This window comes from Hyperoodon ampullatus (genome assembly GCF_949752795.1).
Source record: "Hyperoodon ampullatus genome assembly, chromosome: 8".
Taxonomy (NCBI): Eukaryota; Metazoa; Chordata; class Mammalia; order Artiodactyla; family Ziphiidae; genus Hyperoodon; species Hyperoodon ampullatus.
This window is the reverse complement of record NC_136921.1, coordinates 93249898-93263637: the sequence shown is the minus strand read 5'-3', so window position 1 is coordinate 93263637 and position 13740 is coordinate 93249898. Positions and strand designations below refer to the sequence as shown.

The following is a 13740-nucleotide window of genomic DNA, read 5'->3' as shown; positions in this document are numbered from 1 at the left end:
CACCAACCTTCCACACATGCCATCACTGTCACCTGACACTGCTTTTCACCATACGGTGTCTGCACACCTCATAATGGTGCGCCCTTTTGGAATTGAGGGGTTGATTAGGGGGTCAACTTAACTGTGATGCTAAGCAGAGGTCACTAATGAAACAAACTAAATATCTCACTTAACAAGAGAAACTTCTGTCTTCTTCTAGTGTCAGAAGAGTTTGAAAAGGAAACAGCTGTGGCTGAGAAAATTACCACAGAAGAGAAACGGTAACACATTTTTTGCTAATGAGTTTTGTTGTAGTACTGTTTTGCTTTTTCATTCCTTTCGTATTGGCAAATTGCAGTCCAGAAGCTAATATGAAGGGAATTCTCTTTCCAGCTTTGTCGAATCAAAGGATGTGGTAATGACAGACACTAGCATCACAGAGGAACCAGCAGGGCCTGGAGAACCTGCCGCTCCTTTCTTTATTACAAAACCAGTGGTACAGAAACTGGTAGAAGGCGGGAGCGTTGTATTTGAATGCCAGGTTGACGGCAACCCAAAGCCCCACGTCTACTGGAAGAAGTCCGGTGTTCCTCTAACCACTGGATACAGGTATTTTGATGGCTGAATGATAGAGTTCTCTGTGATTTGTCTGATATGTATATGAAGCCAAGAGAGAAGTAGAATTTACCTACCCCACCATCCCTCAAAGGTAGGCTCTTTTGTTATGGAGCCTTTATAGTGTGCTTTGAGGTATCTTCATGTTTTCATACAAAGTCTTATTGAGAAACAAAGCTATGTGACAAAAGTGGATGGGTACATTTCTTTATATTCTATTTTGATTCACTTATAGTGCTAGTGAAATGGAGAAAATGGTGTGGATTTTTACACACACAACATATTCTTCTAGAAGGGATTGGAAAACAACTTTCAGTAAAAATGCTTAGTAATTAAGCCACTAAAAGATAAAAGAAAAAGGGTCATGTAATGAAGAAGAAAGCTAGTTATACATGAAAATCTATGCTAATAAATTTGCTGCAATTGAATATAAAATTAGGTTTGAATTTCCTGCAACTTAAACAATCTAAAAATGTAGCCATCGTTATCTTGAGAAGAAATATAGTGTACCAAAGGCTTAATATTGAAATGTTTAAAGGAATTTATTGTTTTGATTATTCATTTGATCTTCACATAAAACAATGAATAAAATAATGAGCAAAGAGAAATATCTAAGTGTTTAAATGGCCTCATCATTTGCTAACATAAACACTGAAGCCCCTTATTTCCATACAGTTGATTCTGGTAGTATTATAGTCTGTTATTTATTTTAAAGAATATATATTACTATTATTTAAAATGAAAATTTTAACTTGCTTGGCCCACATTACTCATGCTCATGCATTTTCCTCAACTTTCAGCAATCTTATATTCTATGGTGGAGCTTAGTCCCATGTTTAGGATCACTGAATTTTATACCACAGATCCACATAAGGCTTACTTATGGCTGAATTTTTTGTTTGTTCATTTCCATAAAGATACAAAGTGAGTTACAACAAACAAACTGGCGAGTGCAAACTGGTGATTTCGATGACGTTTGCCGATGATGCTGGAGAATACACTATTGTTATTCGTAATAAGCATGGAGAAACTTCTGCATCTGCCTCCTTGCTTGAAGAAGGTGAGTGCAATTCTAAGTGGTTCCGTGTGCACAATAAGAATGGAAATGCAGGGAAGTAGCAGTGCCGTGTGATTGTCAAAAGGCCTGTTGCTATATCCTGGTTCTGATACTGGCTGTGTCCCCATCTGACCCATCTCTTGGCCTCAGCTGTATAGGAAATATTTTAGATCACACAGCCTCCAAAGCCATACCAGTGCTAAACTTCGAAGGTTCTAACAATAGTTTCTTTTCGGTACATTTATTTCTAAGCATATAATGCCTTTGAAAATGCAGGGATTCTAAATCCAGTTGCCTTCCAGATCCAGACAGATATTAGTGATCGCAAGGCAGACAGTGGCAAACTGGAGAGAGTATACGCCCTGCCTCAAGGGGGCAGTAGCTCCCCAACTCCAGTACGTTGTTGCCAGGCATGCAGTACCAGGCTCAGTGTTGCTAGAGCTTACGATATTTTTTTTTTTAACATCTTTATTGGAGTATAATTGCTTTACAGTGGTGTTAGTTTCTGCTGTATAACAAAGTGAATCAGCTATACATATACATACATCCCCATAATTCCTCCCTCTTGCGTCTCCCTCCCACCCTCCCTACCCCACCCCTCTAGGTGGACATAAAGCACCAAGCTGATCTCCCTGTGCTATGCGCCTGCTTCCCACTAGCTATCTACTTTACATTTACATTACATTTACATTTGGTAGCATATATATGTCCGTGCCATGGAGCTTCTGATGTTTTAAAGAAAAGCTAGAAATCAGGATTTTCAATATTTATAAGTAATTTGAAAAAAAAAAGTGTAATAACATTTAGGTTAAACAAAATTTATCTGTGGGTCTCCATTATCTTTGCCTAGATATTCACATTTATAGTGGGTCATCCACGTTCTGTCTCATTTGAGCTGCACAAAACTCCTTAGGGTTAGGATATTATCCTCATTTGGCAAAGCACTCAAGACCCAGGAAGATAAATGAATTGCCAGAAGCCACATGGCAAATTAGGAAGACCTCTAGGGTTGATCCCAAAGGACTGACTACTAATATAAAATTCTTTCTACAATAGTAGTGGCTGCCTTGACTTGTTAACGTAAGTTTGGGTTTGAAATTCAATCTAATTAGTCTATATTGAGCACTTTGATAGTAAAATTTGGCAGATCTGGCTTTTGGTTATCAACTTTCCGTGGTGTAGGACTTGCTTGAATGAACAGTGGCATGAAGGCTTTTTCATAAGAACATTAAAAATTAACTTATGTTCTTAACTCCTAGCTGATTATGAGTCACTGATGAAGTCCCAGCAAGAAATGCTTTACCAGACACAAATGCCTGCATTTGTGCAAGAACCTAAAGTGGGAGAAATAGCACCTGGATATGTATACACCGAATATGAAAAAGAGTATGAAAAAGAACAAGCCTTAATTAGGAAGAAAATGGCCAAAGATACTGTAATGGTCAGAACTTTTGTGGAAGACCAGGTGAGTATAACAATAATGACCAAGTAAATCACTTCATACATTATACTTTCCTCCCACAATGCCCCTCTTTTTGTTTGATATTTTCATTTTCAAGTGATAGGTCAGGGTTAGACTACTATAAACATGTCCAGGTTCACTGCTGACGAGGTTCCTTAATCTTCATAACATGTTGCACATATGACTTTAGAAATAGGAATTACATATAAGCAGGAAAAACAAATACTAGCACAACCAAGTTCATTACTGCTAACATTTTTTCATTGGTAGGATGAACATCGCATATATAACCCATACTCTTAGAATGTCATTGACCCAAGACACCACAGCATGAACTGACAAAGATGACTGGAATGCAGATTTAAAAACAAAACAAACAATGACCCATCTAATTCTCACTGAGAAACAAACAAAAAAGCAAAAACAAAAGCCTTCTAGATTTTTCTTCCAGTTAAAAATTTTAACCAAACCTTATCTCTGAAATGGATACTCTTAAGGAATTTCTATCCGTCGGCATATATCTTTTTTAATAAACTGTCATCTTTTTCACTGCGTAGGAATTCCATATTTCTTCCTTTGAAGAGAGACTTATTAAAGAAATTGAATACAGAATAATAAAGACTACATTAGAAGAACTTCTTGAAGAAGACGGAGAAGAAAAGATGGCAGTTGACATTTCTGAATCTGAAGCTGTTGAAGCAGGATTTGATTTAAGAGTCAAGAATTACAGAATTCTTGAAGGGATGGGTGTTACTTTTCATTGCAAGATGTCTGGGTATCCATTACCCAAGGTAAAATATAAACATTGATCATATATCCATGCCACAATAAGGACATAAATAGGTTACAGTATAACCATTTTATCTAAATTTTATTGACATATGCATGATATTATTTGCAGATTGCATGGTACAAAGATGGCAAGCGCATCAGACATGGAGAGAGATACCATATGGACTTTCTACAAGATGGCAGAGCTAGTCTGCGCATACCTGTTGTTCTTCCGGAAGATGAAGGCATCTATACCGCGTTTGCCAGCAATATTAAAGGAAATGCAATTTGCTCAGGGAAATTGTACGTGGAGCCCGCTGCACCACTTAGTGCTCCAACTTACATACCCACGCCAGAGCCAGTGGGCAGAATCAGGTAGACTCGTGATAATTTGTGTTGACTAGTATTGAAATTGTTTAAAACACCAGATATCTCTGTAGCAAATTGCTATTGTGTGGCAGAAAAAAATTGAAGGATGAGATAGCACAGAAATTTGCCATTCGCAATACCGGCAGGTGCCCAGTTTTTATTTCTTGCCCCTATGTAAGCTGAGAAAAGCATTTTCATTGTGGAGCATATTATTTATTTTTCCAGTGCTGTAGCTAACGTAATGAAAGCTATAAAGGTTTATTTGACATCAGATTTTACATATGTTACCCTAATTTATACAACAACCTTGCCATGGAGAGATTATCATTGCTATTTTGGAAGTGGGAACACTAAGCTTCCATGACCCTGTGAAAATTGCCTTAGTTCACCCAGCCTGTGTGGTGGTGTCAGCACTTGAAATTCAGTCCACGCCAGTCTGGCTGCAGTGTATAGATGGGGTTTGGGATTTTTTCAAATATAATTTCTATGTTTTTCCTCTTCTGGGATAAAGAAGTATATTTTTCTTTTTCCATAAATGTATTCACGTGGTTGTTTAAGCAACCAGCATTTATTGAAATATTTTGGTAGTTGGATCAAAAAGGTTCGGTAACTAATTAAACCCAGTGGTGAGGGAGAGATGGCATTAAGGACCATTCTAAATGAACAGCATAGCTTTGGGGGCAATAATAATGTATTCTGTTTTGGATCCCAGCAAGTTTGAGGTACCTTTTAATACGTACACAAAGTAAATTCTAAAATAACATTAAGAAAGAGCTTTGTCTTGCTGAGTTTTCTCTATGCCTCATGAAAATATTCTGCTTTGCCTTTTTCTTTCAGGTCCATCTCTCCACGTTCAGTGAGCAGATCTCCAATACGCATGTCCCCTGCACGGATGTCCCCTCTACGGATGTCCCCTGCACGGATGTCTCCTGGACGTAGGCTGGAGGAAACAGATGAGTCACAGCTTGAGAGACTGTATAAGCCAGTCTTTGTGTTGAAACCTACTTCTTTCAAATGTTTAGAAGGACAGACTGCCAGATTTGACTTAAAGGTCGTGGGTCGACCTATGCCAGAGACCTTCTGGTTTCATGACGGTAAGTATAAGTTTTTGCTCAAAAATCATTATACACAAAAGTAAGCTTATATGTGTGTCTAACAATTTAAAAATAACGATTTTAACATGTTTTCTTTTTTACTCAATTTTTTTACAGGTCAGCAAATTGTCAATGACTATACCCATAAAGTAGTCATTAAAGAAGATGGTACCCAATCACTAATTATTGTCCCTGCAACACCCAGTGATTCTGGAGAATGGACTGTGGTTGCCCAAAACAGGGCAGGAAAATCATCAATTTCAGTGATTTTAACCGTGGAAGGTATTTGCTCTGAAGATTAAAAAAGAAATTACCTTATCACCTGGGATATAAACAGGTAGTTCAGCCCTACTCACTCAGAATCATGACCTTTCTCTTTCAGCTGTGGAACATCAGGTAAAACCAGTGTTTGTGGAAAAACTGAAAAATCTCAACATAAAGGAAGGTTCCCGACTTGAAATGAAAGTCAGAGCTACGGGTAACCCCAACCCTGACATCATATGGTTGAAAAACAGTGAGATCATTGTACCTCATAAATATCCAAAAATCAGGTAAATTTGTTTGAAAAATAATAAAACTAAGCTCATTACACAAATCCAATAACCAAGGAAGCCACAACTACTTCGGTACTGATGATTAATTTTCCCACTTTTAACAGAATTGAAGGAACCAAGGGAGAAGCTGCCCTTAAAATTGACTCCACTGTCAGCCAAGACTCTGCCTGGTACACTGCAACTGCCATTAATAAGGCTGGCCGAGACACTACAAGATGCAAAGTAAATGTTGAAGTTGAGTTTGCAGAGCCTGAGCCAGAGAGAAAATTAATCATCCCACGAGGGACATATAGAGCAAAGGAGATTGCAGCCCCAGAACTGGAGCCCCTCCATTTGCGATATGGTCAAGAGCAATGGGAAGAGGGTGACCTCTATGACAAAGAGAAACAACAGAAACCATTTTTCAAGAAAAAACTCACTTCCTTAAGACTCAAGCGCTTTGGGCCTGCCCACTTTGAATGCAGGCTAACACCAATTGGTGACCCAACGATGGTGGTGGAATGGCTCCATGATGGAAAGCCACTGGAAGCTGCCAACAGGCTCCGTATGATCAATGAATTTGGATATTGCAGCCTTGATTATGGAGTTGCATATTCCAGAGACAGTGGCATCATTACTTGCAGAGCTACTAACAAATACGGAACAGATCACACATCTGCTACCCTTATTGTCAAAGATGAGAAGAGTCTCGTGGAAGAATCTCAATTGCCTGAGGGGAGGAAAGGCTTACAGAGAATTGAGGAATTAGAGCGGATGGCTCATGAAGGTGCCCTTACAAGTGTGACAACCGATCAAAAAGAGAAGCAAAAGCCAGACATCGTCTTGTTCCCAGAGCCAGCAAGAGTACTTGAAGGGGAGACCGCCAGATTCCGTTGCCGAGTGACAGGCTACCCTCAGCCCAAAGTCAACTGGTACCTCAATGGGCAGCTCATCCGCAAAAGCAAACGATTCAGAGTTCGCTATGATGGCATTCATTATCTGGACATCGTGGACTGCAAATCATATGATACAGGTGAAGTCAAGGTCACTGCAGAAAACCCTGAAGGTGTGATAGAGCATAAAGTGAAGCTTGAGATCCAACAGAGGGAAGATTTTAGGTCTGTCCTTAGGCGAGCCCCTGAGCCAAAGCCTGAGTTTCACATACATGAACCTGGAAAACTTCAGTTCGAAGTACAAAAGGTAGACAGACCTGCTGACACCACTGAAACTAAGGAAATTGTGAGGTTGAAAAGGGCTGAAAGAATTACTCATGAAAAAGTGCCTGAAGAGTCAGAAGAGCTGCGTAGTAAGTTCAAGCGCAGGACTGAGGAAGGCTATTATGAAGCCATTACTGCTGTGGAGCTCAAGTCTCGTAAGAAGGATGAATCCTATGAAGAACTTCTAAGGAAGACAAAAGATGAACTTCTCCACTGGACCAAAGAGTTAACTGAAGAGGAGAAGAAAGCCCTTGCAGAAGAAGGCAAAATCACTATTCCAACTTTTAAACCTGATAAAATTGAACTAAGTCCTAGTATGGAGGCTCCTAAAATCTTTGAAAGAATCCAAAGCCAAACAGTGGGCCACGGATCTGATGTACACTTCCGGGTCAGAGTGGTGGGGAAACCAGATCCTGAATGTGAGTGGTACAAAAACGGTGTAAAGATTGAGCGCTCTGACCGAATCTACTGGTACTGGCCTGAAGACAATGTCTGTGAGCTGGTCATAAGAGATGTGACGGCTGAGGACTCTGCCAGCATCATGGTAAAAGCCATCAATATAGCTGGGGAAACCTCAAGTCACGCATTCTTACTCGTCCAGGGTAATTTGAATTTCTTTCATTTGATGGATCTGTTTCTATTTAGCCATGAATATCCAGTAGTGTATTTCTTTTTATTTTCTTTTCCCATTATCCAAATTGTGAATTTAATGTGCTTTTTTTTTTTCCTTTTTCTTATAGCCAAGCAATTGATCACTTTCACACAGGAATTACAAGATGTTGTTGCTAAGGAAAAAGACACCATGGCAACATTTGAATGTGAAACCTCAGAGCCATTTGTCAAAGTGAAATGGTATAAGGATGGCGTGGAGGTTCACACGGGAAATAAATATAGGATGCTCTCTGACAGGAAAGTTCACTTCCTCTCCGTCCTGACAGTCGACACATCTGATGCTGAAGACTATAGCTGTGCACTTGCCGAAGATGAAAACGTAAAAACAACGGCTAAACTTATTGTCGAAGGTAGTAAATAATGATTTCATTCCTAAGTTTTAAAGTCACCCTTAGTATGTGATAAAATTATCTATGCAATTTTCACTTCATAAAATGAGTTACTTGGGAATTAAATATAAGCTCCATAGCAAGACTCATGAATTTATACTGGTAATTAAGAATATTGATAATTTGGGTTTTTTATTTTTATTTTTTTGGCTGCACTGTGCGGCATGTGGGATCTTAGTTCCCCGACCAGGGATCGAACCCGCACCTTTGGCAGTGAAAGCGCTGAGTCCTAACCACTGGACCACCAGGGAATTCCTGACAATTTGGATTTTGAAGAGCAAGGTCATTCTGATATCTTGCTTTTAAATTTTTTATTGAAATATAATTCTGTGCTTTAAAAATACTTTTTAAATTAAAGTAACTCCTTTTAATTGACAATTTATTTCTCAGTCCAGCAGTTAAATATTAAGAATATTCCTGATAGTATGGGGGGTGGGGGGCGGGATAAGAGATTTACAAGGAATTTTCTCTATCCTAAGTCTAGATGCATAACTCTCCAGGGAAATTAACTTCTCCTTCTCTTATGCCTCAGGTGCAGTCATTGAGTTTGTGAAAGAACTTCAGGACATAGAAGTTCCAGAATCATTTTCAGGAGAGTTAGAGTGCATTATAACCCCGGAAAATATAGAAGGCAAATGGTATCATAATGATGTGGAGCTTAAATCCAATGGCAAGTACACAATTACATCTCGCCGTGGACGTCAGAACCTCACAGTCAAGGATGTGACCAAAGAGGACCAGGGAGAATACAGCTTTGTTGTCGACGGGAAAAAGACAACCTGTAAACTAAAGATGAAACGTAAGCCTTCCCCTTCCTGTCAGCCTGCAGTGAGCATCACTATGGCTTATTGATAATAAATAATCATAACATTCTTTTTTCTCCCCATATTTCACAGCCCGCCCCGTTGCTATCCTACAAGGACTCAGTGATCAAAAAGTCTGCGAGGGTGACATTGTTCAGCTTGAAGTCAAAGTCTCCTTAGAGAATGTGGAAGGTGTCTGGGTGAAGGATGGCGAAGAAGTGCAGCCAGGCGACAGGGTTCACATTGTGATAGACAAGCAGTCACACATGCTGCTTATTGAAGACATGACTAAGGAGGATGCTGGACATTACTCCTTCACTCTTCCTGCCCTTGGACTGTCAACCAGTGGGCGCGTCTCTGTCTACAGTGAGTGCGACTTACATAGTCTTGTTGTATGCTGTCAAGTGAGCACACGTTTCCAACAACATTTGTATTCACAATTCTTTTGTGTGTGTGTGGTTTTGCAGGTGTTGATGTGATAGCACCTCTAAAAGACATTAACGTGCTTGAGGGCACCAAGGCTGTGCTCGAATGTAAGGTCTCGGTCCCTGATGTGACTTCTGTTAAGTGGTACTTAAATGATGAACAAATCAAGCCTGATGATCGCGTGCATGCCATTGTCAAAGGCACTAAGCAGCGACTTGTGATTAACCGGACCTATGCTTCAGATGAAGGTCCTTACAAGCTGATGGTTGGCAGAGTTGAAACCAGCTGTGATCTTTCTGTAGAAAGTAAGAATTGTCCCATGTCACTTAGTATTATTTTAAGCATTCTATTTTCCCAGTATAATAGTAACCAAGTGATTATTTTATTTTTCCCTCCAGAAATTAAAATTATCAGAGGTCTTCAGGACCTTACCTGTACAGAGACCCAAAATGTGGTCTTGGAAGTTGAACTGTCCCACTCAGGAATTGATGTCTTGTGGAATTTTAAGGACAAGGAAATCAAACCCAGTTCTAAATATAAAATTGAAGCTCATGGAAAAATATATAAGTTGACGGTTCTAAATATGATGAAAGACGATGAAGGGAAATATACATTTTATGCTGGAGAAAATATGACATCTGGAAAACTTACCGTGGCAGGTTAGTACATTAATCATTTAACCTAAGTTCTTATGTAGGGCAGTTGTTTTAACTTAAGAAATCATTGCTCATTTCCTCCCAAATTCCCACCAGTTTCCCACTTCCTTGCCTCTGCTTATGCTGTTCTCAAAACCAATAATACCCTTGACACTATTCCCATCAGCCTAAATTCCAAATGTTCTTCCAGGAAGTCGTAGCTCAAAAGCCATCTCCTTTGTGAAGCCTTCCTTGATCTTCCCATTTGTAGAAGATCTTAATACTCCAACCTCAGGATCACTTTATGTGTGTTTCTTTCATGACCCTGACTCATATACTTGTTTTATTCCCCGTTTCTTCTTCCCACACCTGAGTAGATGCTCCCCAAATGTGGAATTGCTTCTTTCTCATCTTTGTATAGTCCAATACGTTGCACATGATAGGTTGATGAGTTAACGTTTGGACTGAGTTTTATTTAAACTCTCCTACTGTAAAGATGTATTTCTCCAACCTCAGGATCACTTTATGTGTGTTTCTTTCATGACCCTGACTCATATACTTGTTTTATTCCCCGTTTCTTCTTCCCACACCTGAGTAGATGCTCCCCAAATGTGGAATTGCTTCTTTCTCATCTTTGTATAGTCCAATACGTTGCACATGATAGGTTGATGAGTTAACGTTTGGACTGAGTTTTATTTAAACTCTCCTACTGTAAAGATGTATTTCTTTTTTTTTATTGCTCTTGTTTCATTCACTTTTGTTTTCTTTGTTCCCTTCATACTTTATAATTAACCCAATGAATATTTTAAAAATATACCTCAATGTATGTGTCTGTGTGTCTCTTGTGAAATGAAGTAGACCATTCTCAGCAGAAGCCACCAGCTTAAAAATGAAGAATCAAAAGTCTAAACCAACTGTAAAGAAAAAACTAGGCATCATCATTCATTTGTTTGGTACATAACAATTTAGGTTTTGAGGAGATTAAATTGTGCAATCCGTGGTATATAAGCAAGTCAAGTGGGAATAGTGTCTTCTTTGGTATGAAAATTTCATGGTTTATACTTTATTACATTATAAGATTTCCTCAAAGATTTGACCATGAAAAAAACTTCTGAAACAGAATTTTAGATTCTGCGCTTTGATATGTTTAATATAAATTACATGTTTTTAAATGTGTGGAAACAAGAAAAAACTATGAGCCTCTATGTGATTTCACCCAACATTTTTAAAGTACCTGCCATTGGCCAGACGCTGCTAGGAACTCAGGATACAAAAATGAATATGACATGATTTTTTTTTGAGGAATTCACAATATAGAGAGGGACAGATACATTATCAACTAACTTGATGAAGGAGTAATTATTTCTGCCAGCGGATGATGGCATTGGAGGCAATGGGGGAAAACTTTGTAGAAGAGAAGACATTTGTCAAAACAGTGATTTTTTAGTATATAGGAATCCCTAATCTTCTAGAAACATTGATGACTATACATTTTGTTCAGCAAAATTTTTTCCAGTCAGATATTAGATGTATTTTCAGGAAATCATCCTTAGAAGACTAAGCAGAATGCTTTGAGGAAGGAACTGAGTTATGGGCCGTCCATGAGGTGTGCTTCACATTAAGGTTCTCATAGTTCTGTATAACCTAACAGTTGCTTTTCCTTTGCAAAACCTTTCTGATTCCAGTAGTTTCCCTGGTTATCAGTGATGCATACTTAGAATGAGGGGTTTCTGTGATACCTTCTTAAAGTACGTAAAAATAATCTTATTAGACATTTCATGATGTTCAGAATCATGTTTTAAAATTTGATGTTTTATATTTAATTGTGCAAAGATTTTTCTATTGTATAAATATTTTTAAAAGACTCACACTTATACTTCTCTTGTTCCAAAGGGGGTGCCATCTCCAAGCCACTCACAGATCAGACTGTAGCTGAATCCCAGGAAGCTGTGTTTGAATGTGAAGTTGCCAACCCAGATTCCGAAGGAGAATGGCTGAAGGATGGCAAACACCTACCACTGAGTCAAAACATCAGAAGTAAATCTGATGGCCACAAAAGGAGGCTTATCATTGCTGCCACCAAACTAGATGACATTGGAGAATACACCTACAAGGTGGCCACTTCCAAAACATCTGCCAAACTTAAAGTTGAAGGTCAGTGATATAATAACAGATTTATCCACTAAAAATTCGTATTATATTTTTGACAGTTATTCTAAAAGTCAAATGGTATAATCATTTTGGATGCCATAAATCCACATTTCATAAAATCATTATAAACTCTCGAAATTTCTTTCTGAGCCATGTACCACAAGGTGCAAAATTGCTTATGAGTTAATGTGAAGAAGCCACGTCTTAGGTTCCAGCTCTGTGGAGCAGCAAATTAGATGCTCTCAGTCCGTATTCTCCTTTCACTCTTCTCCAATCCATTGATTAAGTTATTAATATACAGCTATGCGAACTACATCTCATTCAAGTATAGAAAAGACATTATACAAGGTACATTTCAAACTGGACCCCAGGTTTTCCTGAATAATCTCGAAGTGTCTTTTAAAAACTCTAGAGATGCTGCATAACTGCAAATTCTTTGATAACCATTCTTTTGCAATATGACCCGGTAACAATCTTATCTGGGACTTCTCTTACCTGAATGGTATCGTCTTTATTTTCTAAACAAATCATAAATTTGTCTTCAGCTGTGAAAATTAAGAAGACTCTGAAGAACCTCACGGTGACAGAGACGCAAGATGCTGTTTTCACTTTGGAGCTCACACACCCTAATGTAAAAGGTGTCCAGTGGATCAGAAACGGGGTTGTGCTGGAATCCAATGACAAGTACACTGTCTCAGTCAAAGGAACAATTTACTCTCTGAGAATTAAAAACTGTGCCGTCGTGGATGAATCTGTTTATGGCTTCAAGCTTGGAAGGCTGGGAGCCAGTGCCAGACTGCACGTTGAGAGTAAGTTGACTTAGAAACACTTTACACGTAGCCAACTCATGGTTACCATGAAGTTAACCATATCACTAAATGGCTTCAACTTTCCTCATTAGCCGTCAAAATCATTAAGAAGCCAAAGGATGTGACTGCCTTGGAAAATGCCACCGTTGCCTTTGAAGTTAGCGTTTCCCACGACACAGTGCCAGTGAAATGGTTCCACAAGAATGTGGAGATTAAGCCGAGTGACAAACACAGGCTGGTTTCAGAAAGGAAGGTCCACAAACTGATGCTGCAGCATATTTCCCCCTTGGACGCTGGGGAATATACAGCTGTGGTGGGGCAATTGGAATGCAAAGCGAAACTATTCGTGGAGAGTAAGTATGAGGCAGCCCCTGTGGCATTTCTAGGTGATCTCCATGTATTCATTCGTTTGCTCCATCTTTTTTTTACAATAAAATACATTAACCGAAGTGTTCTCTGATTTTCCCAAGCATTACATATTACAAAAACCATGAAAAACATTGAGGTACCTGAGACCAAAACTGCCTCCTTTGAGTGTGAGGTCTCCCACTTCAACGTGCCTTCCATGTGGCTAAAGAATGGGGTGGAGATTGAAATGAGTGAAAAGTTCAAGATCGTGGTGCAGGGAAAACTCCACCAGCTGATCATCATGAACACCAGCACAGAGGACTCAGCAGAATACACATTTGTCTGTGGCAATGACCAAGTCAGCGCCACCCTGAAAGTGACCCGTAAGTAAAATATATATACAAATATAT

General features: G+C 39.0%; 1 protein-coding gene across 3 annotated transcripts in view; it reads left to right on the top strand.

Annotated features, from left to right (window-relative positions):
- Positions 1-13740, top strand: part of TTN (titin) — a gene marked incomplete at both ends in the record, with an annotated part of 282756 nt that overhangs the window by 22579 nt on the left and 246437 nt on the right. For all 3 annotated transcript variants that reach the window (XM_079710139.1, XM_079710137.1, XM_079710138.1), the window contains 19 exons: positions 200-260; positions 373-588; positions 1512-1654; positions 2911-3116; positions 3671-3904; positions 4015-4259; positions 5091-5347; positions 5465-5629; positions 5730-5898; positions 6006-7699; positions 7838-8119; positions 8691-8957; positions 9055-9327; positions 9429-9692; positions 9786-10046; positions 11916-12176; positions 12719-12982; positions 13075-13335; positions 13453-13713. In XM_079710139.1, coding sequence (XP_079566265.1) covers positions 200-260; positions 373-588; positions 1512-1654; positions 2911-3116; positions 3671-3904; positions 4015-4259; positions 5091-5347; positions 5465-5629; positions 5730-5898; positions 6006-7699; positions 7838-8119; positions 8691-8957; positions 9055-9327; positions 9429-9692; positions 9786-10046; positions 11916-12176; positions 12719-12982; positions 13075-13335; positions 13453-13713 — 5784 coding nt within the window. The remainder of the gene's footprint in view (positions 1-199; positions 261-372; positions 589-1511; positions 1655-2910; positions 3117-3670; positions 3905-4014; positions 4260-5090; positions 5348-5464; positions 5630-5729; positions 5899-6005; positions 7700-7837; positions 8120-8690; positions 8958-9054; positions 9328-9428; positions 9693-9785; positions 10047-11915; positions 12177-12718; positions 12983-13074; positions 13336-13452; positions 13714-13740) is intronic.